The sequence below is a fragment of the Passer domesticus genome, chromosome 9, assembly GCF_036417665.1.
Source record: "Passer domesticus isolate bPasDom1 chromosome 9, bPasDom1.hap1, whole genome shotgun sequence".
Lineage (NCBI taxonomy): Eukaryota > Metazoa > Chordata > Aves > Passeriformes > Passeridae > Passer > Passer domesticus.
This window is the reverse complement of record NC_087482.1, coordinates 43,176,113-43,198,823: the sequence shown is the minus strand read 5'-3', so window position 1 is coordinate 43,198,823 and position 22,711 is coordinate 43,176,113. Positions and strand designations below refer to the sequence as shown.

At 43.6% G+C, this 22,711-nt stretch overlaps 1 protein-coding gene across 3 annotated transcripts in view; it reads left to right on the top strand.

Moving 5' to 3' along the window:
- The window catches only part of PDZRN3 (PDZ domain containing ring finger 3), a 130,409-nt gene that overhangs the window by 95,623 nt on the left and 12,075 nt on the right, over positions 1-22,711 (top strand). Inside the window, exons 1-3 of one of the 3 annotated variants that reach the window (XM_064433091.1) lie at positions 5,129-5,330; positions 19,118-19,359; positions 21,594-21,681. In XM_064433091.1, coding sequence (XP_064289161.1) covers positions 5,262-5,330; positions 19,118-19,359; positions 21,594-21,681 — 399 coding nt within the window. In that variant the 5' untranslated portion in view covers positions 5,129-5,261. Of the gene's footprint in view, positions 1-5,128; positions 5,331-19,117; positions 19,360-21,277; positions 21,449-21,593; positions 21,682-22,711 lie in introns of those variants that run through there. The other 2 variants (XM_064433090.1, XM_064433092.1) reach the window with 2 other exon arrangements.

Here is a 22,711-nt window from a genome sequence, read left to right as displayed (position 1 = left end):
CTTTTCAGAAGGGTATTTTTAAATTAGATCTACGCTAATTACATGTATTATTAAGAACCCAACGCTTCACAGCTATCAGTGGGTTGTATTATTGAACATTTTCAAATAAACACAGGGAAATAGAACTCAGTCTGAACACATTCCCAGCAGAGACACTCGAGCTTTAATAAAGGTAACCCAATGGTTATAATTAAAAAACACCTCTCACACTTTGAAAAATCCCAGATACTCAACTTTGAAGTATGGTTGTGTAACACAGTTCTCTTTCACACCACTCTGGGTAACCATAATCTGTACAGTTCCATGACTTCTGTTTATTTAACACACCAAAGCAAGAATTATTTATAAAGTCACAGCTGTTCTTTTCCCTAGCTTTTGTTTCTCACAAGTCTTAAATATTTGTAAAAACAAGAAAAGTAATTAAAGTATTGATACATTAAGCAAACCCTTCCCTAATCACGCCGCTTAAATAGGAATCACTTGTTTAAACAGAACTTGCTAAGTATATGTACAGAAATACAATGTTAAATAGTCACTGCAGAGTAGGAAAGCCAACTTGCATTTAAAGAAACAAAATAAACAATGCCAAGCCATCAGTGGTATCGCAGCCACTCCAGCATTAGGAGCCGGGTTTGGTGTGTGGCCAGCTCCGAGCAGGAGCTGTGTGCCATCTGCTCCTCACACAAAGGACACGAGTTTATTCTTGCTGGTGGGAACTGCTGTCCGAGAGCCAGCCCTTGGCACAGCCGGTCCCTACCCTCGAAGAGCTGGCAGAGAGTGCTTTTTAGCCTTTGAGTTCCCTAATAATGATGCCCTCCAGGGTGCAGGTCGCTCATGAGCGCTTCATTTCCCCCTTTATTCTGAGTCACCATCCCGTGCACAGGCAGGACACCTGAAGTGCATCAGCCTCCTGTGCATTCCCCTTACCTGCCAGCACCTGGCAGGCCTGATCAGGGAATAAATCAGGGAATAAATCAAACATTGAAAAGCAAAATTTATATTAGGTTTGTAGCTGCAAACTGAAGCTAAGACACGTGCAAAAAGCAAAGAGCCGCACATGTGGTGTGTGGCAGCATTCCCTCCTTGTCTGTCCGGGACCTCGGGGACAAGAGCAGCGCCCTCCCCTTTGTGGTGGCAGTCTGGCTGCTTCCCACCTTCTCCTGTTCCCTGGGAATTAGCTCCTGGACACAAAAGCGAATGTCTGATAGTGGGAGCCAGGTATTGTGGCGAAGGGGGTTTCGCAGCCGCGGTCACACGCAGGCAGGCAGGCAGTGAGTAATCTAGATAAATGCTAATGAAAGCTCTCGCTGGCACCTTGTGTATTCAAAGGCTATTTCCTATTGTTCCCAGTCAGCTGGCTCGCTGGCTTCCCATTCAGCCTGGATTGCTCAGATTCAGCTGGGACCACTCTGACATTGCCATTACTCGTGATGTAAACCCTGCACTGCCGTCCATTTGGTTAAGCTCATTATCTGTGGCCCTGGCCAGACCACACATGGCACATCGTTAGCGCTGGTGACAGATCCCAGGACGAGCTGCCTGATCCGGGAAGCCTGGGCTTACCTGCCCCAGGTACAGCAGGTGCTGATGAGGGCTCCTGTAAGGCTTTTTGGTCAATATGTTATTTAAAAAGTCACATAATTGACATCCAGCCCATCCCAGCAGCTCGGGTGGCTCTCCCTGCCTGGATGAGGAGCAGAGAGAGCATCCCTTTGTTCCTGGAATCCACCCTCCCACCTCACAAAGAGCCACTAGGACACGCAGCTGGCCTCCTCAGACCTGGCACCACTCACTGAACTCCTTTAAAGTCTCTCAGGAATTAAACTGGAAGCTCGCCCCGACTTTGTGCTGAGAACACACAAATTGCAACAGCTTAGGAGGAGCTGACCAAATTTAGCAGATTTCACAGGGACAACGCAAACCATCCCGGTGCCAAACTGCAAATTCTCCTTTCAAATTATGTTGATACTGAAACCCCTCTCAAAGAAAGCATCCAGAATTTCAGAACATAGGCAAACTTTTTTTTTTTTTCTCCCTGTAATCTTACTCTTGGAAATGACTGAAATTTCAGCTCAAGTGTACCATTAAGGCAGAAATCAGCACTGGACAAAGCCCAGAACACAAGTTTACAGCCCAAATGTTTAAAATTTGGCAAAGTGCTGTAAAAACCAGTCTATATTGACTCGAGGCAGTGCTACTATTTTTGCCTATGAGATGAATAGGGGAGATGCAAGTTATGTTTCAACAATGGAAACATCTCCAGTGAGATGGGCACTGGCCTGGCTCCAGGAGCAGCTCATTTACCAGGGGCTGTGTCAGCTGGAGAATCCCAAACATCACATTTATGGGACCCTCCACTCACACATCAAAACAAGTCTTCTGCTGGGCTTATTCTCCTGGCCTGACTTAGGGATTATCCCTCTGAATCAGATGAAACATTATCTCCTGCAGTCTATCACGTTGCTATAGGGAAATAACAAATAGGTGTGTTTCCGTTGAAACTGGAAATTAAATATCCCACATGTTTCTGGTTTATTTCTAAGCAGATCCAGCTGCGTGCTAGTCCAAAAAAAACAAAAAAAAAACAAAAAAAAAACCAAATCCTGACTGACCTCAACCACCTGAACAGAACACTAACATTTATTTAAATGGCATCTAGTATTTAAGAAGAAACTTAATTGCATTTAAGAAAACCAAAATCACAGACAACATTTTTGGAAGCTTTACCTCAAGTTGCTTAATCGAATTACAAAACCAAAAAATTATCTAATCAAAGCCATAAACTTCTTTACAATTTCCATAGAGTCTGAGGTTTTTTTTATTTAACTCACTTATCATCATCATCTTTTTCTGCTTTTAGGGAACACTAGTCCCCTCATGCAAGAATTTTCCAGTTGTTCAAGATCCACAGTCTCTGACTGTCAACCGGGTTTTGGAAAAGCTGCAGTCTTTGAGTGGCAGATCTGACCAGGGACAGCCTGAATCATTCCTTCAGGGCAGCAGTAACATCCAGGCTTCCTCTGCCTTGCTCCAACCTTGCAGCTTCTGCCACCATGGCAGCAGTTCTCTCAACAGAGAAACAGCACAGCCACAGCTCAGGGATAAAGCTCCGGCTTGTTTTGGGTGTTTGGCAGGGGTCTCAGTCACAGGTGGGATTGGCAGGGACCCCTGGAGGTCATCCAGTCCAACCCCTGCCACGGCAGGGTCATCCAGACCAGGTTGCACAGGATGATGTCCAGGTGGGTTTTGAATAACCCCAAAAAAGGAGACTCCACAGCATCTCTGGACAGCTGTTCCAGGGCTCTGCCACCCTCACAATAAAGAAGTTTTTTCTCATATTCAGATAGAACTTCCTGTGTTTCAATTTGTGCCCATTGTCCCTTGTCCTGTTGCTGGACACCACTGAAACAAGGTCTCCTTTCTTTCTGTAGGCAGGCAATTTTTGCTACCAAAATAAAGTCTCAGAGTCAAGGGACCCCTTCTTGTCAGTCTCAGTTTACTAAAGGTGTACTAAAGCATGAACTGCATTGCAATAATGAACATTTTAATGCAACCTGTGAGTCAGTGCCATTGTAGCAAGAGCTGAGTATTCCACAGGATCCCTGCAGCAAGCACCTGTGTGCAGAGTTTGGACAGGAAGGATGGTCCTTGCACAACACTCCCCTTGTCATCCACAGAAACTCACTGAACAAATAGTCAAAGCCAGCCAGATGAGCATGGCCAGGATCCATCCAGGCTCTCCCTGCAGTTCCTGTGGGAATGGCACCCTTGGTCTCACTCCTGGCTGCTCTGTCACCTTCTTTATGGCAGAATGAGTTGCAGCGAGGTTGTAAAAATGCAGCCCCTTCTGAATGCTTAAACAACTGGGAAAATTACGGTCGACCAACACTCCCAAGGCAAGGTAGTGCTTCCCACAGACTGGAAAATATCCATAAAGCCTGTGAGTTACGAGTACTTTTCTAGCTCATTGGGCAGTTCACTGCTGTCTTATCCTTTACATCTGTGGTACAGGTTTAATGCAGATCTACGCTCTCAAACGCTGAGTACTCATAAATGCCATGATTTTATTGTACATATTTTTATAATCTCATAAAGTTTATATTTTTAATATCACAGATAATATGTGAAGCTGTCATTTACACCAGTCAAATACACAATGGGAGTCAGTAGCATAAATGGCCATTTTTCACTTGGAATACATATTAATCTAAAACTAATCTATATTAGTACATGACACTCTTTTTTGTTGGGTTTTTTTTTTCCCTAAATCCACATACATGCACATATATCTTCTTTGCTTTGCAGCCAGGCTGTGGAGGCTTTCAGGGACAGAGATGCCTTTCTTGTTGTGCTTGTTAAACACGCAGTTCAGTCAGCTGCTGCTGTAAAACTGAGGCTCTCAAATAGCACCACAGTCCAGGAGGGAAATAAATGCTACTGAGCATATTCAACTTCACCCTGGCTGAGTTCTGCACCACGGCATTCATTTCACTGTGCCTTACGTTTAAACCCTGCTCCCAGCCTGCTGAAATGTGGGAAGAATTATCCTGAGGGACCGTAGTAAAACGCAGTCGTGTTTATTTGTAATTGCTACAAAATGCTTTACAAAATTGTTAGTGTCCTTTATTATGCCTGCTACTGAAGCACTTGCCTGTTAATTAGAGAAATTTCAGCTGTCATAGCTGGCAATTATAGCTTGTGTATCACTGTCTGTTATGAATAGTCAATGAGGGCTGATTAATATGCATGAGTGGCGGTATATAGCCGTGCCTGGGAGCCGGGAGAGGCAGAGGGAGGGAGCTGCGAGCCGGGGACGGGCAGAGCTCCGCGGGGCTGCCAGCGACAGTGCCGGCAGCGGGTCCGGCATCACCTGCGGGTCCAGGTTCGGGTCCAAATTCACCTGCGGGTCCAGCCCCAGGTGCGGGTCCGGCATCATCTGAGGGTCCAGCCCCAGGTGCGGGTCCAGATTCGGGTCCAAACTCACCTGCGTGTCCAGCCCCAGGTGCGGGTCCAGCATCACCTGCGGATCCAGCCCCAGGTGTGGATCCAGCCCCAGGTGTGGATCCAGCCCCAGGTGTGGATCCAGCCCCAGGTGCGGGTCCAGCCTCACCTGCGGGTCCCGTTTCACCTGCGGGTCCAGCCCCAGGTGCGGGTCCAGCCCCACTTCGGGTCCAGCCCCACCTGGATGCGCCCTGGCCGCGGGCATCGCTCTGGCTGCTCGGGGGAATAAGGAGGATCCATTCTGCCGCTTGAGTTTAAAGATGGGATGCAGTTTGTGCACTCTGCAGAAGCCGGAAGAGCAGTACAAGTTGCTGTATGAAGTTTGTCAGGTAAAGAATTGGATTTCTTTTCTCAAGGTGTTCTCTCTTAGGTTTGTGGGTACTGTTAAGGGCAGGGAAGGTGGAATATCAGGAACTAGTAATGAAAGTGAGTTTGCCTTGTTTGAAATCTGTGTGATAATGATTATGTTTGTAGCCTCTATCTTCCCGTGTGCAGAACATCAGATATTTAAATGCAGCTATTATACATGAAACTTTTCACAAAATAAGACAGTGTTCATTTCTCCATTGTATATTGGTTAAATTCCTTGTCAAGGATCGTGGCTTGGTCACACACTCCTTGCACAAGTGGAAAAGATGCACCAGGAAGGTTTTGTACCTGTTTTCAAGTACCTGGAGCCACTTGTTTGTGTGCAGTGTGTTCGGTGGTGCTCGCTCTGGTCTGTGGGTGCCTGTCACTGGGAGTTCATAGCTCGTTGTTGTAGGTGTTGCACCTTGCTGTGTGAAAACACCAGCTAACAGATTTGACAGCGGATTAAAACTACTGCCCTGCAGATCTTTCTATACCAAATTACTCATGTGAACCTTCTGAGAAGTTTTCTGTGAGTCTATTAACACATCAAACTCTGTTGCAAAGACTTTATTTCCTGATTCTGCCATTCCTTCTGCGTGCCTCTGAAATTCCTTACTCTGTCACAACTACAGTGCAGTTTGGACTGAGGCAGGGGGATGCAAAAGTCATGGCCAGGTGTTTCAGGATGTATTCCTGCAGATCTCCCTGGAAATGTTTACAGACATATACACTTGTAGTCAGTACTGAGAAGGTGGATTGGGCTGTCTTTACAAAGACTTTGGGTGGACAGACACTCCCCAGATCCTTCGAGCTGTACTTTTACCCTTTGCCATTCCTGAGGTGGTTTAGGAGAAGTGACAACTGCTGGGTGACATTCCCAGCGCTGCTCCGTGCTGCCGGCAGAGGGAATTGCTCAGCAATCCCGTGTCCCGCCGCCTTCCCACCTGCAGCTGATCCCAGATCCTGATGTCACTGACAACAAAGTGAATAAAAGATGTGGTCTGTGTGTTATGCTAGTAGGGAAGTGATTAAATTTTAACCACGTCGTTGTGATCTAATTCTCGCTCGCTCACCCAAAGGACGCTGACGCTTTGCGGAATAAAAAAAACCCTGTGGGAGCAAATAGAAAGACATGTTGACTGTCATTTCTATTTATACCAGCACGCTTCCACTTGCTAAGCTGCTGTGCATGTGATGGGGGCAGGAATTTTAGAGGGAGGTAATGAGATCTTTCGGGCAGTGAAAAGCACTTTCTGAAGTGAGAAGCAGGTGCTGCCTGCAGCAGCACACCTGGGGCCAGGTGTGGGCTGTGTGAGTGCTCTGCTCACACAGCAGTGGCTGTGGGAATCGTTCCTTATCCTGACAAGTTTTGTGCAGTCTGGGTTTGGGGACTGTCAGTGAGTCACGTTCGGGAGTGCAACAACCAGGACAGACAGACAGCCCCTGATCAGAGCAGTGTGATTGCCCAGGGGCTTGCTCAGTTTTTGTTGTGAAGGGAAGGTGGCAGAGAACCTTTGCAACTTACTGACATCTCCCGACAGATGCAGGACAGCATTCTTTAAATACACATCCTGAAATCAGTCCCAGGAACAGTTCCTGCTGATATCTGAGATGACTGAACTATCCAGTGCTGGCTGCAGCTGCAGATCCCTGGCAGGAGTTTGGTTTTAGGATTCTGTCAGCCTGCAAAGTGCTGCAGCCTGTGTGAGAGCCCAGTGCTCCTCATTAAGTATGGAATTCTTTTGGGAAACACTGTTGGAATACCCTCAGTTTCCACAGGAGGGAAAGGTGCATGTAATCCTGTAAAACTGGGTTTTCTAACACAGCAAAACCTGAATTATTTAAGACTATAATCCCTGATTATTCTAGAATATAAATAACTGTGGAAAATTATTTTAACAGGGGTCTACTTTGATTTCTCTCTTTCGCAAGACAGGAGGGAGGGAATTCTATAGCTTATGGAGCACATCCAGATAATTATATGTCACTACAACTATAAAAATATGTCCTCATGTAACCTACACACAAGAGCAGTCACCTAAAATTTAATGGTGAGGGAGATGAAGGATCACTGCCATTTAAAATTACAGAATATAGGAGATACAAGTTTTAAAATCTGCCAACAGCAGAAAATGTCTCTTACAGTGGTTTTTTGTGTCATCCATGTAACCCTAATATCATGTGATAAGAAGGCATTGCTATTTTAAGAAATCTGAGTTAGACAAAAATTTGCATAACTTGATTTTAGGGAATATTGAGCATCCTTACAAATAAATCTCCTTAGCCTTATTTTTTAAAAGTTCATGACTCCAAGATGTAGGAATTCAGAAGACACTTGAAGGAATTAATAATAGCACATAACTGCACTTTCTCTATTAGTCCAAGAGCTTTAGTGTGGCTGGGAAATTAATGCTTCCATAAATTACAATTCCAGAAGGTCCGGTACGGCTGGCTCTGTAAGTCCTCTAACAGTGAGCACAAAGAGGATCAAATATACCAGAGCTCAGGCTTTATCCCTTCCTCATCCATAGATAATTCAAAGAGATCCTCTTCATTAAGGGCTTTGGCACATTGCCTACAATTTCTTTTTGGGCCGCTGTGAGCTTAATGATGCAGAACAATGGTCTTCCCTCTTGTTGAGCACTTACCTTATTGTACCTTTAATCACATAATAAAAACCAAATTAAGACACCTCGTCATTAGAGGCTGTTGTAGCTGTGCATATCAATGCTTTGTGGTACAAATACAAAGGGGGCTGTGGCAGCTTGGTGCAGAGCAGTGTCACCACTGATGAGTGTGGCAGCAACGGGCTGCATATCCCATCTCAGATGTGTCTGTCCCAAGGTTTGCTTCCCAGCTGAATACAGCATATTAAATGAAGAAATAGACACTATTAGGTTTTTGGGTGTCTGGTTAAACTGGAAATCTGCTTCAGAAGATACTAAAAGTTGTGAAAATGGAAGGAGAAGGGGCAAGAAAGAAAACCAGAAAATTGGGAGGGTGTTTAAGGTTTCTGATGTGCTTTTTTTTCAATGCCATCAACTCCTACATAAACAATAACAGAAATAAGGGCTTTTCCCTTTGTGTGAAAATTCCTGAGGACCAGAAAGTAAACTCCCTTGTAGGAAACTTGCAGAAGAATGAGTCATCTGAGATAGAGCTTTTGAGAGGGCAAAATAGAGTAAAAAAAGTTTAAGCCTGCAATTTAAGGAACTTTCCTGGTACCTGTTTCACACTAAGGGATGTAAACACATAGTGAAATCATTTCCTAAATAGACACAGTGTTTTACAGAATCCTCACAGCATCACAGAGTGGTTTGGATTGGAAGGGACCTTACAGATCCTGTAATTCCAGCCCCACTGCCATGGGCAGGGACACCTTCCACTGGAAGAATTTCCAAGCGTGTCAACACAGAATTCTAAATCACAGATGACTCTAAACTCGCATGGGCAATGCTCAGAACTGCTCCCTGGGATTTAGGATGATGGAGTTCACCCAGTGGGAAGACACCATAAGAACAGCCCATCCAAACTGGCACTTGCAGCTGAGAACCCTGAGCTGGGTGAGCACAGAGCCCAGCCCCTGCCTGCAGGCTGTCCCTCCAGGCTGAGGACAGGCTGGCAGGAAACAAGCTCATGTTGCCTCTGCCCTTGGTTCAGCTGAGCCGAGGTCAGAAGATTCTGCTCCGTGATTGTTGAGCTGGCACCCCTCACAAATACTAAAGTTCATGTATAAATAAACAGTTGTTGCCATGATCCTGCGGCGTGTCGGAAACTTGAAAGCCTCACTCACATGTTCCCATCCTGGCACGTCCCTGAGACATGGAAAAATGACAGTGTTGGTAAAAAAACAATAGTGGGCAAGCTGGATTTGTGTTTTAAAGCAGACTGAGATGCTCTGTGGCCAAGGTTATATAAGCAGCAAGGTCAGATACAAATTCTGTGCTAATGAGAGGTCAGCAGTGATGAGGAACAAGCCAACACTGTTTTCCACTGGCAGCTTCCAGTGGCATCGCTTGCAGGGCACTGTTCTCCAGCAGAACTCCCACACAAACCTGCTGCACTGAGCTAATCACCAGTGCAGGCCCCCTTGCCATCAGAATTCCATTTGCACGTTCAGACTTGAGAAAATGAGACCAAAGTAATCAATCAGTAAGAGAGCCTAATTCAAGGAAACAGTCTAACTAGACTTAAACCTACTGAGCAATGATGTTATCCTAAAGCAGGGCCAAAGTGAAGCTTGCCAAAATAAACATTCAGCTCAAAAAAAAAAAAAAAAACCAACCTAATCAAAACTGTAAGATTTGGAAAACAGAAATAATTGCCTCTGTACATATGCTTTTCACACCCTCAAATTTAATTGGGCAGCCAGAGAATTAGTTGCTCTACGTTTCAGTAGTTTTCCATGTTAAGACCAAAGTGGTGGTGCCAATTATAGGGAGCTGCTCTACTTGAAATACAGTGTATGGCTTCGAGTGCTCTGTATGTGCAGCCTGTGCTGCAGCTGAAATTAAAACTAGCGCTGAAGTTTGATTCTGTCACTTCACTGCCATTAAACTCGACCTCAATAACAGTTGTGAACCTATCACACTTACTTCAAAGTAGTCATGTGTTTGCTTAAACAAGATGTTAATTCCAAGGGCTTTGTTCTAGACGGGGTTTTCTACTGCAGAATTAGTTCAGCTGTAGAAAAACTCTGCTTGACAGACTGGAGACTCATAATCTTCAGAAAACTGCCCTTTAATGATCGTGGCGCCTGTCTGTGGCTCACGAGTCCCCTTTCCTAATTAGACATTTACCAGAAACTGGCAATTGAAATTTTCCTCTTCACTTGATGATGAATAATGCAGTGCCTCTGTTAGGGTTTCTCTGGAAGATATTCTTTATTGTGAAGTTAGAGGGATATTTTGGCCATTGAAGGAACATAAACATTATCTGATATGAAATAAACAAATGCCTAATGGTCACCTGTGATATAAATGCCTAATTTGATCTCCTTTGCACGTGAAATGTCTCACTGCTGCATAATCTTCCTAAAATCTGTAGTGCCTTTCATCTTTGCAATGGGCAGATAAAATGCTCAGCCACAGCATGGATTTATTAGGATTTTTTTTAAATGATGAATGATTGAAGGGGTGAGTTTTGTGATGCTTTACACTTACACATCTGTTTAATGCTACGAAGCAGGTGGCAAGAAGTCACAAGGGAGAAGCACCAGGGACAATCACTCTGAGCTCTACTGTCACATGTCAGACATGGGCTGGGAAAAAAGGAAACATATGGAGTAATGAAAAAGTGCAGATTCAATAAATGTGTTTTGTTGTGTTCATTAATAATGCAGGAAAAAGGTCAGGCTTCATTTTCACTGAGAAAGGACAACTCTGCACTTACATGGACACTGGATTGGTCCTTGCAGAGGTTTGGTGGGTAAAGGGAAGCAGATCCAACTGGAACTTGGGCACAAGTCAGGGATTTGACAGGAGAGGGGCAGAATAAATAATATCAAATATGCATAAACATTAAATATTACAATATTCACTAATTTAAGCAGTGACAGTTGAAGAAAAACTTCTTATTAATATGGAATATCTTCAGGCAAAAAGCCAGATGCCACCATCCAAAACACAAATGGTCAGAATCAGGGCACTGTTTTCTCCTCTGTGTCCATCCAGGGTAGGGATGCAGAGGTGATTGGACATGATGTCCACTGGCATAGGAACTGGGCACTGATACATCAAAATTATCCAAAAAATAACAAAAACTACAAACAGAAGTGCAGCAAGAGGGGTTTTTTTGCAACTTCAATATTCTGTGCACTCTTGCAAAGTGAAAACTGAAGATCATTTTAGAGAAAGCAATCATTCATATGTTGGAAGATCACAACTGATAAGAACTTTTAAATTTGGCCGAGGTGCTTCAGAGTTCAGCAGAAGCTCTTGTGTCTGACCTGATAAATCTGTGTAACTGCCTCAGTTTTAGGCAGGAGCAAAGGGAAATGAAGGTGTCTTTGTCAGTGTCACACTGTGAGAACTCATGGCCGTGGCAGCACAGAGGGAGGAGGTGGTGGGACTCCCTCCTGAGGTTGGTGTTCTTCAGCCACTTCAGCTCTGCCTGTGGAAGGCCCAAGGTGGCAAAGCTGCTGAGGCAGCAGGGCTGAGAAACCCTCTGGGATCTGTCACTGCTCCCACAGGGCAGCACAGGGTGTTCTTTCCATCTTTTCTCTGAACCAGCTTCAGTAACCCTCTTCAAGGTGATCTTCAGAGCTGTCCAAAATTTCTCTTCCCCTGCCCTGCATCACTGAGGCATTTGTGGAAGAGGGGAGGGAGTGGGAAGATGGACTCAGAAGCTACAAACAATGACCAGCAGTGTGAAAACGGGGTGCTGGGAATCAGAATGATGCTAAACACAGTGCCTGGGTGGTGGCATGGGAGGTCTGAGTTGTGCTGTGCCCTGCTGTGACCTCAGGCAGATCACTCACTTGTTCTGTGTTTCATCTTCTGTAGGCATCCCTTTTGTCTGTTTGCCCTGAGCAGCTCTCCAGAGGCAGCCCTGCCTTTTGCTGTGCTTGCACAGCCTGCTATGCTGCTAAAATGATATCAGTATTATTTGAAGTGCTGGTCTGTGCAGCAGAAACTTGTACTACTCTGATTTTAATTGAGGTATGGTGTTAAATATTGCCTTACCAAACTGTGAGTGCTGGAAGGCCACAGCAGGGAAAGCTCCCTCCAAATCCTTGTCTTTGACCATTCCCTTTTTCTGTGGGAGAAAGGTGCTGCTCTGCAGGGGCCTTTGGTCTGATTCAGGACAGGAATTTTTTCTTATGCTGCTCAAATTCAGTTTGAATTCACATAAGATTGCACCCTCAGCTAAAAGGGTTTTAACTTTTTCGTGCTGTTCACTCTCATTGTGTGTTATTTTAAACATAAATATAGAATGCACAGCTTTTTGAAAGCTGTCATTGATAAAAATCTGTAATTTGTTGTATTAGATGAACACGTAGACATAGGTTTTGCCTCTTGGGAAAAGCACATGTGGGAAGGGCAGGAGCATTTCCCAAGGAGCCACACTGGAGGCGCAGTGCTGGAGATGGACAAAGCAGAGGATGTGAGAAAACGGGTAATTACACTTGCTGAATCCAGTCATTAGTAATTCATGGTTATTTATGGCTCATTTGTAGCTCACTCAGAGATCCCATTGATTGGCCCCCTCTGGGGCAGAGAGAGGCATTGAAAGGGGAGGCCTGTAAACTTCTGGCTGTTCTAGATGGACCTGGGTTATTAAGCCATGAAAAGATGCACAAAAGATCACTTGGAAAAATGAGGAAAAGCATTTCTGCCCTGATAAAAAGTCATTTAACATGATTAATGCATCTTTAATAAAAAAAAGGGCTCCAAGTAAACTTTGCTTCTAGTGAAAGTCCAAGAGTCTCAGAAGCCCCAGCACTGCTCTGTGTTTTCATTGAAGAAAATGATCAAATCCCCTGTGGTTTTATTTGGAGTAGTGATCCACAGGAGCAGAGCCTGAGAACCCAACCAAGAGCATCTTAGTATGCTACAGACACTCCTGGCACTGCCTTGGTAATACCTAAATGTGCTAATTACTAGCAAAATCAAAATTCCTTTATTCCCAGGCTCTTTTCCCCAAGATTTTCCATTTGCAAGTTAACGGTTTGGAGAACAAATGTATTCTGTGCTCTTAACGAAAAGAATTTTTCCTTGGTCTGAACTGTTTTGTCATGGATGGCTCTCAAGGCAAAAGGGAAATGCACACACATGGAAACAGTCTATTACTAAACAATATAATTCTGGGGTTTTGAAAAGGAGGGAGACTGTACATATGAGGGAAATAAAAGAGGGATTAGATGGATCTGCAAGAAGAATTAACCTGTATTTTGAACCTTTTTTCTCCAATTCCTGAGGAAAAGGGGGGGGGGGGTTATAAAATAGGCTTTTTGCTGCTCTTGCTTCTATAAAAATCTTTAAAGTTGTGCTGCTTTTTCTTAGTATGCAGACTCCTTAAGAACTTGCTAAAGGAGTGAATCAGACCATAAAGAGCATTTTAAATGGAGCACAGGCATCTGTAGTCTAACAGAACTAGCATTTTTATAGTGCACTTCCCAAGGATTTGCATGAATTTCTACAAAGAAAAGCTGCTTACTCATTCTTAGGCAAAAAAGTTTTTTTCTCTGTGACATTTGTGAGGCACAGAAGAGCCAGCAAGCTGTACAATGCATGCAAATGTTTATCATTCATGGCATTAAACCCACAGAAATCAGTCTAAATTAATGGGAAAAAATAATTTACTGAAACCCCGTCTGGTTTCTGCTGTGTGCTCCCAACATCCAGAAAACAATGTCACACGCTATTGCTGCAAAAATAAAATACAAAATAATTCTAACTGAGCTGTTCTGCACAGGGGTTTTGTGGCTTTCTCAACCTTTCACTAACTACTTCCACCACAGCTGGGCTTTCCATAAGCTCTGTGGCAGAAGGGAGAGAAAATCAGAACTGGTGGCAACCAGGAGGAAGTTTTGTCCACTTGTAAAGAAGTGACATATTTTGATATACCTGAAGACCTCTAATTTATGTCTGCCATTTAAAAGTGACAATTAATTAGCCTTCTCTTCCCACCCAGAGAAATAAAGCATGTAAATCACTTACCTTGCTCAATAATTAAACAGCAGCTATTGATAAAATGACATTTATGTAACAGCACAAGCGTGTCCTATCCTGCCTCATACCTCAAGCAAAAATAAGAATGTGTTTTCTAGTAACAGAGAAGAATTCTGCCATGCCAGCCTTGGCTGCAGATTCCCTTTGCCTTGCACAGGAGGTCCAGCCTTGTCCTCACTGTGGGAAGGCTGGAAAGCTCCAGCCTCTGCAGCCTGTGCCAATCCTGACCTCAGGAAATTAGCATCTAAACAGTGGCCCTTGGCTCAGGAACCTCTCAGAAGAATAATTGTTAAAGGAAAAGAACATACATAAATATAAAAACGTGAGAAAAATCTGTCCTTGTAAAAGGTATTTCACTGTGGCATGTCTGGAATTAATAGAAGGAGGAGATTTCAACAGGAGGGATGCCAAATGCCTTGCACAGCTCCAGCAGAGAGAAGCCAATGTATATCCAAACCCTTACACACTCACAGCACTGGAAAATTATATGGAAAGCCATCTCCTGGTGAGGTGGAACAAATTATTCACAAGCCTAAAGAGATATGAGGATTTTCCTGGTTTTTTTTTCTTTTCTCCTTGTTGAGAACATCACTGCTCACAAATCATCACTGATTTATTTGGTTTTTGTACTTAATATGTAGCTGCCAACAGAGCAAGATTTGAAAACAGACTCAGGAGTGCACTTGGGTCTTACAACCCTACACCCCCCAAGATCCTACTGCCTGATTTCACCCTTTTATCTCCAAGGCAGCACTCAAACATTTCCAGCCTTTTTCATGGCTCTGAGGAGTCTGATCTCCAGCTCTGCCCACATTTTTGCTGTACTCACACCTCCTAGGCTGTCATGGGATGTTCCTCAGCAGTTCCACCTGATGTTTAGGGTTCCTCAGTGGAGTTCTGCTGCTTCCATTTGGGGCCAGATACAGCATATTAGATTTTTTTCATTCCTCTTTTCATTAATGCCTGCTTATTTTTCTGACCATTTACTTTTTGGGTGTAGGAATTAATGAGAGCTCCCTGATCAAAATGAGAGTTGAAGACATTGTTTCCGTCTGTTTGTTTGCTGGGGTCACCCGTTTGGATTTGTGCCATGGCTTCCCCTGTTCTGCCTTTGGGCACCATCTCTCTTTTTCTCAATTACAAATATACATCACTTCCACCTTCATTGACCATGCAGCATTTTCCCTTCCATTATCTCTGTTTGGCCATGGAATGCTTCATAACTTCTTGATTTGCTGTTAATATCCTCTCTCAGTCAGAGCCTGAGCTGAGGCACTGAAAAAGCAAAACACCCCTTGACTCCAGTGAGCATCAAATCAAGCTCAAGTGACTATTTTATTTTCATTCCAAGTATTAAAACTTCCAGGAGAGACACAGGCCTCCCAGACAGGATTATGCCATCTTTATCTATACATTTCTTGCTGCCTTTGTAGATTTCTTGGTCCTCTCTCCAGCCTACTTTAGTGCAGAAGAACATACAGTACATACTACAACATAAAATACTGTAAATGCTATTTTATTTCATAATCATTGCATAGCTTCTATTAAAAGGAAAAAAATCAATTCAAGCATGCCTTCCTTATTCACTGTCTGGTGTTAATACAGAGTGTTTGTGTCCCTACTCATGCAGTGGCCAAACCCACTCTGGCTGCACCACAAATTTCACCCAAGTCCACTCAGCTTCGTTCAACTCCAGCCACTGCATTTTATCCACAGCTTTCTCCATATTCATTATATTTCCAATGCTAAGAAGGTCCAAAAGCTAAGCATTTCACCCTTCCAGACAAGTTAATTTATCCATCCTTTGTGCCATGAAAGTTCCCATTGTCTCTGTCACATGGCATGTTCCTCAGAAATTATGCATATTTGTCGTTTTTGGCAGTCTTCTGAAGCGTTCATGTGCATGGATTTTTTTCTGTGTTATTTCAGATGTAACTGTTTATAAGGAAAAAAATTGCTGAGCACAATTCAGCAGCATTAAGAATAAAGTCTAGGAATATTAAAACCCCTTTTTTTTAAACAAAGCAAATCTGCACAGATTTATTAATGTATTAATTTTATTATGCATTTATTGGCTTTCAAGCATTGGGAATAATTATTTGTCAATTCTAACAAATTTTCCAGATAGAAACTAAGCATATTAATATCACTTATTTGCTAAACTCAGGATTAGCCACAAGTACTGACTCAACCAGAAATCAGGCCATTGAGATCATCCCACTATATTTCTTTTCTGCATCATTTTTGTGCTGCTAAAAATAAAATACCAATACCTGCTACTTTTTCTAGACTAAAAAGCAATTTATCTCTGTTATGCATAAGCAGACTTGGGAATTACTGCTTTTTATTATCCAAATATTTAGCACTGCCATCCTTATTTCCCTGTAATGGAAAATGATATTATTGGTGTGCTGAGATGGGAAATGCTTAAAAAAAAAGTAATTACAAACTATTCACTGCTCAGTATTTACCACATATTGTGGCACTTGCTGCAGGTTTTTTAGGAACCAGATTCAGAAACGTAATTTCCTGCTGTAAAGCACTTCTAAGTGTATTTTTGTGCCCCTGTGTGTTCTTTCATCATTTGTTAGGGCCGTTCTGACCAGTTCATAGATCAGCATCACCTCAGTGGCCAAGGCTGCTGCTCAGAACAGGAACCTGCAGAGCTAAAAGGATTCCACTCAGCTGGGGTTTAGGAGCCATCCCTTGTAAGGGATCCACAGACTGACCCCAAAACCATTCATCATGTGGACAGCTACTGTCCAGAGGATTGTTTGTCTAACATGATGTGGGTGCTCTCACAGCTCATAGAAATACTAACTTTTAAAGACAAAATCCCCAGCCCTATCTTTGGAGTGGGTTAAGAAGCCCACAATAACAGCAGTACAGTGACTTATGCTTCCATTTCACTGTAATCAATGATTGCCATCCTGTCAAACCCATCCTTAAAAATTGTATACACATCAAATATAGTTCTGCTTGTGGAGTTATCAATTTACTCACTGGAAGCTGAATGCCAGAAAGTCACAAACTATTTCTACACAGAAAGAAGCTAGGAGAGGGTTTAGATTAAAATTTAGCTGGCTCCTCACCCCAGTTCTAAAATGTGGTCCCATGTCCTTCTTCCTGGCAGTGCAGCACCTTTTCTTTTTTGTGGCATTATCAGCTTGCAGACAACATAGTCAGGAAACTACTTGGACATAATTCCTGTAGTAACAATTCATGACACAGTGCAGCTACTACTGCCTGTTCCCTGCATGACATCAACCTGTCCTTGAAGTTATGATTATTTATGTAACAATTGCATAGGAGAGCACAAAGAGGATGCCAGTCCATGGATTTGCAGAAATAAAAGTGTCCTGAGGAACCTAAATTAAAATGCAGGCCTGTACTAAAGTGTCTGTAATCCAGGTTCATGACAGCATTTGGGAATGAACTGGAAATCTGTCCTGTGCAGGATTTTACCAGGTTTTACTGTGAAGATGGAGAAAGGATCTTTATAAATAATTTCCTGCTCAAGAGTTATTCTGAGCACATTTCTGAAAAACATTATACACTGCAATTTAGATCCTTTTGTTTTGATTGCTTGTTGGGTTTAGTTGTTCCAAAAAAAAAAAAAAAATTAGGATGCACACAGTAAAATGTGCAACGTTTAATTTGCAGCAAATAATAAAACTCAAACCATAATCAGCATTTCCTTTTTCCAGAGAAAACATTACGCTGAACCTAATTTTACAGCTGTACAAACTGTTTTAAAGTAATCTGCTCAATTGGGCGAGTTAATGATATTTAATTTGACCAGGCCAAACTTTACACGCTGTGCATTACTGGGAGCAATCGTGTGCAGTGCAAGCGTTTGTGTGATGTAAATGTCATGCTAACACCTTCCCCTCAGCCGGCTTCACAAAAATCCCGGTGTCATCACCTCTCTAAGGCAAACTCAGGATGACAGCAGGAAAAAGTGTTACTTGCACAAGGTAATTCAGCAGGAGTTTAGCCTTTTCAATCTATTCTGCACTCAAGTTAACCCTCTTTATATCAGGCAGGTTTTTGCCCTGGGCAATATGTTAAGGATGGGCTAAATTCAGTTATTGTGCTGAGCATGTTCCGTTCAGGTGCCCCACTTTAATGTGACTAAACGTGGATTATAGTGTGTATTAAGTGTAGTGTGTGAATTCTCTGTTCAGCCCCCCAGTTCCATGGCCTGGCATGTCTCCTGTTATTTCTATCCACTACTCTAAAATGGAGTTTTTTATTGCAGTGACTGACTACTACCATCGTGTTTCATCTGAGAAATTGTTATCAGACACAAACACATAGTTCTGTAGTTTTGGTTTTGTTCAGCAAAAAGGCAAAGAGCCTAAAAAGCAACCCAAAACTAGAAAAACTCCAGGAGAATCAATAACTTGTTGTGTTTGAACAAGGGCTGAGGGATTTCTAATCTGCAAGAAACAAATGGGGTTCTGGTTTGTACTTCACCTCAAACAGCGAGCCCAAAAATCTATCAAAATAAAAGGCAGAGCAAAGGATTTGTAAAATTGCTGTAATGAAAAGGGAAAATGAGAGATGCACAAGGTTGTGGGGATGGTTCCTGGCACTGGCTGCTCACACCTTGGTGATGCCTAAAGACGCTGACCTAGAACAGAGTCTGGGCAGAGTTAAAGGAATAAAGTAGGGATTTATTAAAAGGCCTTCACAGGACTCACCTTGGGCAATACAAAAGGCTAGCTAGGGCTCTGCCCAAGATGCAGCCAAGATGGATGGTGTGTCATGAGTTTTTATACTTTTATAAGTTTTGGAGTTTGTATAATGTTGGGGTTAATTGTCCAGTTCCAGCTCCAGGTGATGCAGTCCCACCCTCCCAGTTTGCTCCCCTCCATTCCTTGTTGTTTCCACTTTTTGGGCTGAAGCTGCAGCGGTGTCCTTGGTTCTGGAAAAAGACCGTTCTGTGTGCCTGAGCTGTGAGGAGAACTTGTATGAAGTTCAGAATTATATACCAATGCAGTGCAGAGTCTGGGAAATGTGAAAGCTTAGCCGGGATGGCTGGGAGCTGAGCCTGGGTCCCTGACAGCTCTGCTGCTTTGTCCCCGCAGGTCAATGGGAAGGATTTATCCAAAGCCACCCACGAGCAGGCGGTGGAGGCCTTCAAGACAGCCAAGGAGCCCATCGTGGTGCAGGTGCTGAGGAGGGCCCCTCGTGCCAAGGCCCACGAGCCTCAGCTGGTGGATGTGGGCACCCAGACCGACATCACCTTCGAGCACATCATGGCCCTCAGCAAGATGGGCTCGCCCACCCCGCCCGTCCCCGGGCTGGACCCCTACCTGCTGCCCGAAGAGTAAGTGGTGCTTTCTGAGCCTCAGAGATCATTGTGCTCCACAACGTGGTGTGTTAGGGGTTCACAACCTCACCTGTCCTGTGGTAAAAGTGTCCTCCCAGAAGTAGCCAGGATTCATCCACCACTGAGCCATAAACATGCACCCTTAGAAGTAACCAGGATTCATCCACCACTGAGCCATAAACATATACTCCCAAAAACATGTAAACATGTCCTCCCAGAAGTAACCAGGATTCATCCACCAGGGAGCCACAAACACGTACTTCTAGAAACATGTAAACATGTCCTCCCAGAAGTAGCTCCACCACTGAGCCATAACTCAGAGGATTTTCATTTTTCCTCCACATTAGCGAGACATTACTCACATGAGTAATGCCACTGAGTCACAACGTGGCCTCATAAAGCTCATTTTTTTTTGCTGGCATTTGATGGATAAAGTTATTGCATTTTGTAATTCCTCTCAGTGCCTCTTTGGGTTGCTTATGTTTTAACTTTATTTTTTATGGCTGCCATAAATTGTGTAATGCTAAGAGCTGCTACATTCTGTTCCAGTGTATTAATTACTTTATTATAACCCTGCAGCGCTGTTACTCGAATAAGTTATTTTCTGGGACTAAAATTACTTACCAGTGTTGTCATGGATGTTTTAGAATCAAATTTTAATTATTGTTAATGGTAATTTGATGCTTTTGTACTTACAAATACAAATGACAATTATCTCCTGGCGCACACGCCCCCCGCCCTCACATGCTGTTGGAGAGGAAAACAGCTCCCCAAGGAGCCCCTGCAGATTGCCTGTCATCCTGCCACGCATCTCCACGGGGAGCAGGGAATGGAAAGCATTCTGACCCTCTCAGCTGCTGTGTGTGACAGACTGATCTGGTCCAGCCACAGCAATTCCTGGTTTTGAGGTGACCCTGCACGCGGTGAGAGCAGCACTGCTGTGCACCCACCCTCCCAGGGCACCTCTGCAGACATCCCTGCCTGCCCTGCTGGGAAAGGGGGTTTGGCTGCACACAGACACCGATCCTGCACTGCCCCTGAGCGACTTTCAGAGCACAGCAGCCTTCACACACTGAGCCAGGAGCATTCCATGGCAGCGCCTGTTCCTCTCATCCCTCAAAGGAGGTATTCCAGCATGGCCCCTATTCCCAGCCCACTCAAAATTCAAGCACAGCAGCACAGTTTAGTGGAAGTACTTGACAAAAGGCTGGAGCTCTGAGCTTGCAGTGAGCAAACAGCAGGGCTTGGAGCCTGTGGAGAGGACATGATTGTTCCTAGGACCTTGACACGGCACCTCCCAACCTCATCTGCAGTGGGGGCTTTTGGTACCTCTCACTTGCCAGCTGCACTTAGAAAATGGCAAAGGTTCATTCCTGATGAATCATTTAGGAAAAAATTCTTCCCCATGAGAGTGCTGAGGCCTAGCACAGGGTGCCCAGAGAAGCTGTGGCTGTTTCATCACTGGAAGTGTCCAAGACAAGTTGGAGCAACCTGGTCTAGTGGAAGGTGTCCCTGCCCACGGCAGGGATGGAATGAGATTTTCCTTAAGAAAAGATTTGCCTTCCACCCCAAACTGTCCCATGATTTTATCATTCTGTGATTTAGGTTGCAAAGTGCCTGTATTATTCCACCTTAGCCCTATCAGCTCCATATTATTCCTTAATTATTAATCCCAGCTGCTGGGTCAGCAGTGCCCCTCTCATGCCAGGGCCACGCTCTGCTCTCTGGCTGTGCTGTCACCCAGCACGTGAAAGCAAAGTCATTTTTTCCTTGTGTTTCCTCTCACTTCTCCCAATTCCATTCAGATTAATCTCGCCTGCCTCTAACAACTTGACTATCCTGGCCAATTAGCAGATGCTGTTACATAAATAGCCTCAGACATGTATCTAGTTAACAGAGAATTACAGGGAGTTTACTTTCACTGCAGATAAAACAATCCAGCACAGAAAACAGTGATCACAAGAGCATTACACTGCTTACAACTTCCAAAGTAAAGGCAGTGGAAGTGTGGGAGAGCTCAAGCAGTAAAAAGCAGCAGGCTGTCCTCCTACAATACATGGAATTTTCATTTAAAACACTTACTGGGGTAAGTGGTGTAGCTTATAGAATTAACCACATGCAGCTCCTCAGTGTGGGGGTCAGTCCATCATCTCCCCTACAAGCTTGGAATGCATTAACAAGTTCCACTAAAGTCCTGAGTGCTGTCCTAAAAAATACCTTTTTTTTTCCAGCCATCCATCCGTGCATGAATACTACGACCCAAATGACTACATGGGAGGAATTCATCAAGAAATGGACCGGGATGAGTTGGAATTAGAGGTACTGAATCTGAGTAACTATTTCATTTCCATATGCACCTCAAGGCCTTGGAATTGCTTAAAGTGGAAAGACTTTCCAAAGCAGGTATTTGTGATAACATTGTTCACTAGTTGCTGATACTTTTATCAGCATTGAATTGTGAGCCAGGCACTGGTGATCTTCAGCTAACAAATTAACATAAATAATGAAGTCATTGATTCCTTTAATTAAATTCCATGTAAGTGTGCTGATTTAGGCTTTCTGAAAATCTGAAAGGCTCTGCTTGAGTGGCAGGACCTGTTCCACATAACCACAGTAAAAATGTGTGAGTTTCTCTTAAATATTTCCTGGCTGAGAAACAGATGTTCTTGATCATATAATTTTGAAGTATGTTAAGTTTACAAGACAAGGCCAGGATATATTTGCCACTATATTAAGCTGTTCCTCCCTTTTTCGTTACTTAAGTGACATATGTATACATATGAAATTACAGATAATAAAAGTTGAACCAGTCATGAAGGTATGCAAGCCCTTTTCCCTGCCAAATCTTTAAAAATCACTTCTGGTTTTCGTGCTTGTATATCCCATCAGAAGTTCACCTTCAGTTTTCTCATTCCTAATTTTAATAACCAGTTCCCAACCATTCAAGGTGCAGCACAGAAATTGTGGAGTTCTGCAAGATACTTAAGCAGTACTGACCCAGTGAAGTGGTTTTAATTATTTACAATAAATAGTAGCAAAATATCCCAATAGTTCTAAATACAGCCAGCAATGTCTGACCCAGCTGATCCATCCAAGGCTATCAGTAAGGGAATATTTTGTACCCTTAGCTGGCTTTGCACTTCTGGTTTCTTAGATCCTGGTCCTGCAAACTCCAGTTTGTCACAGCAAGCAGTGCTGACCTGCCTGAAGCTCTGCTGAAATCCCTGCAGATTTATCCACAGCTTCAGTGGGAGCAGAGTTCAGCCCTTCCATGAGCACCAGGTTGTTCCCTTCTATAAAAGTGTTTGCAGGATCAAGGACTAAAACCCCATAAAAAGTTTGCAAGCTG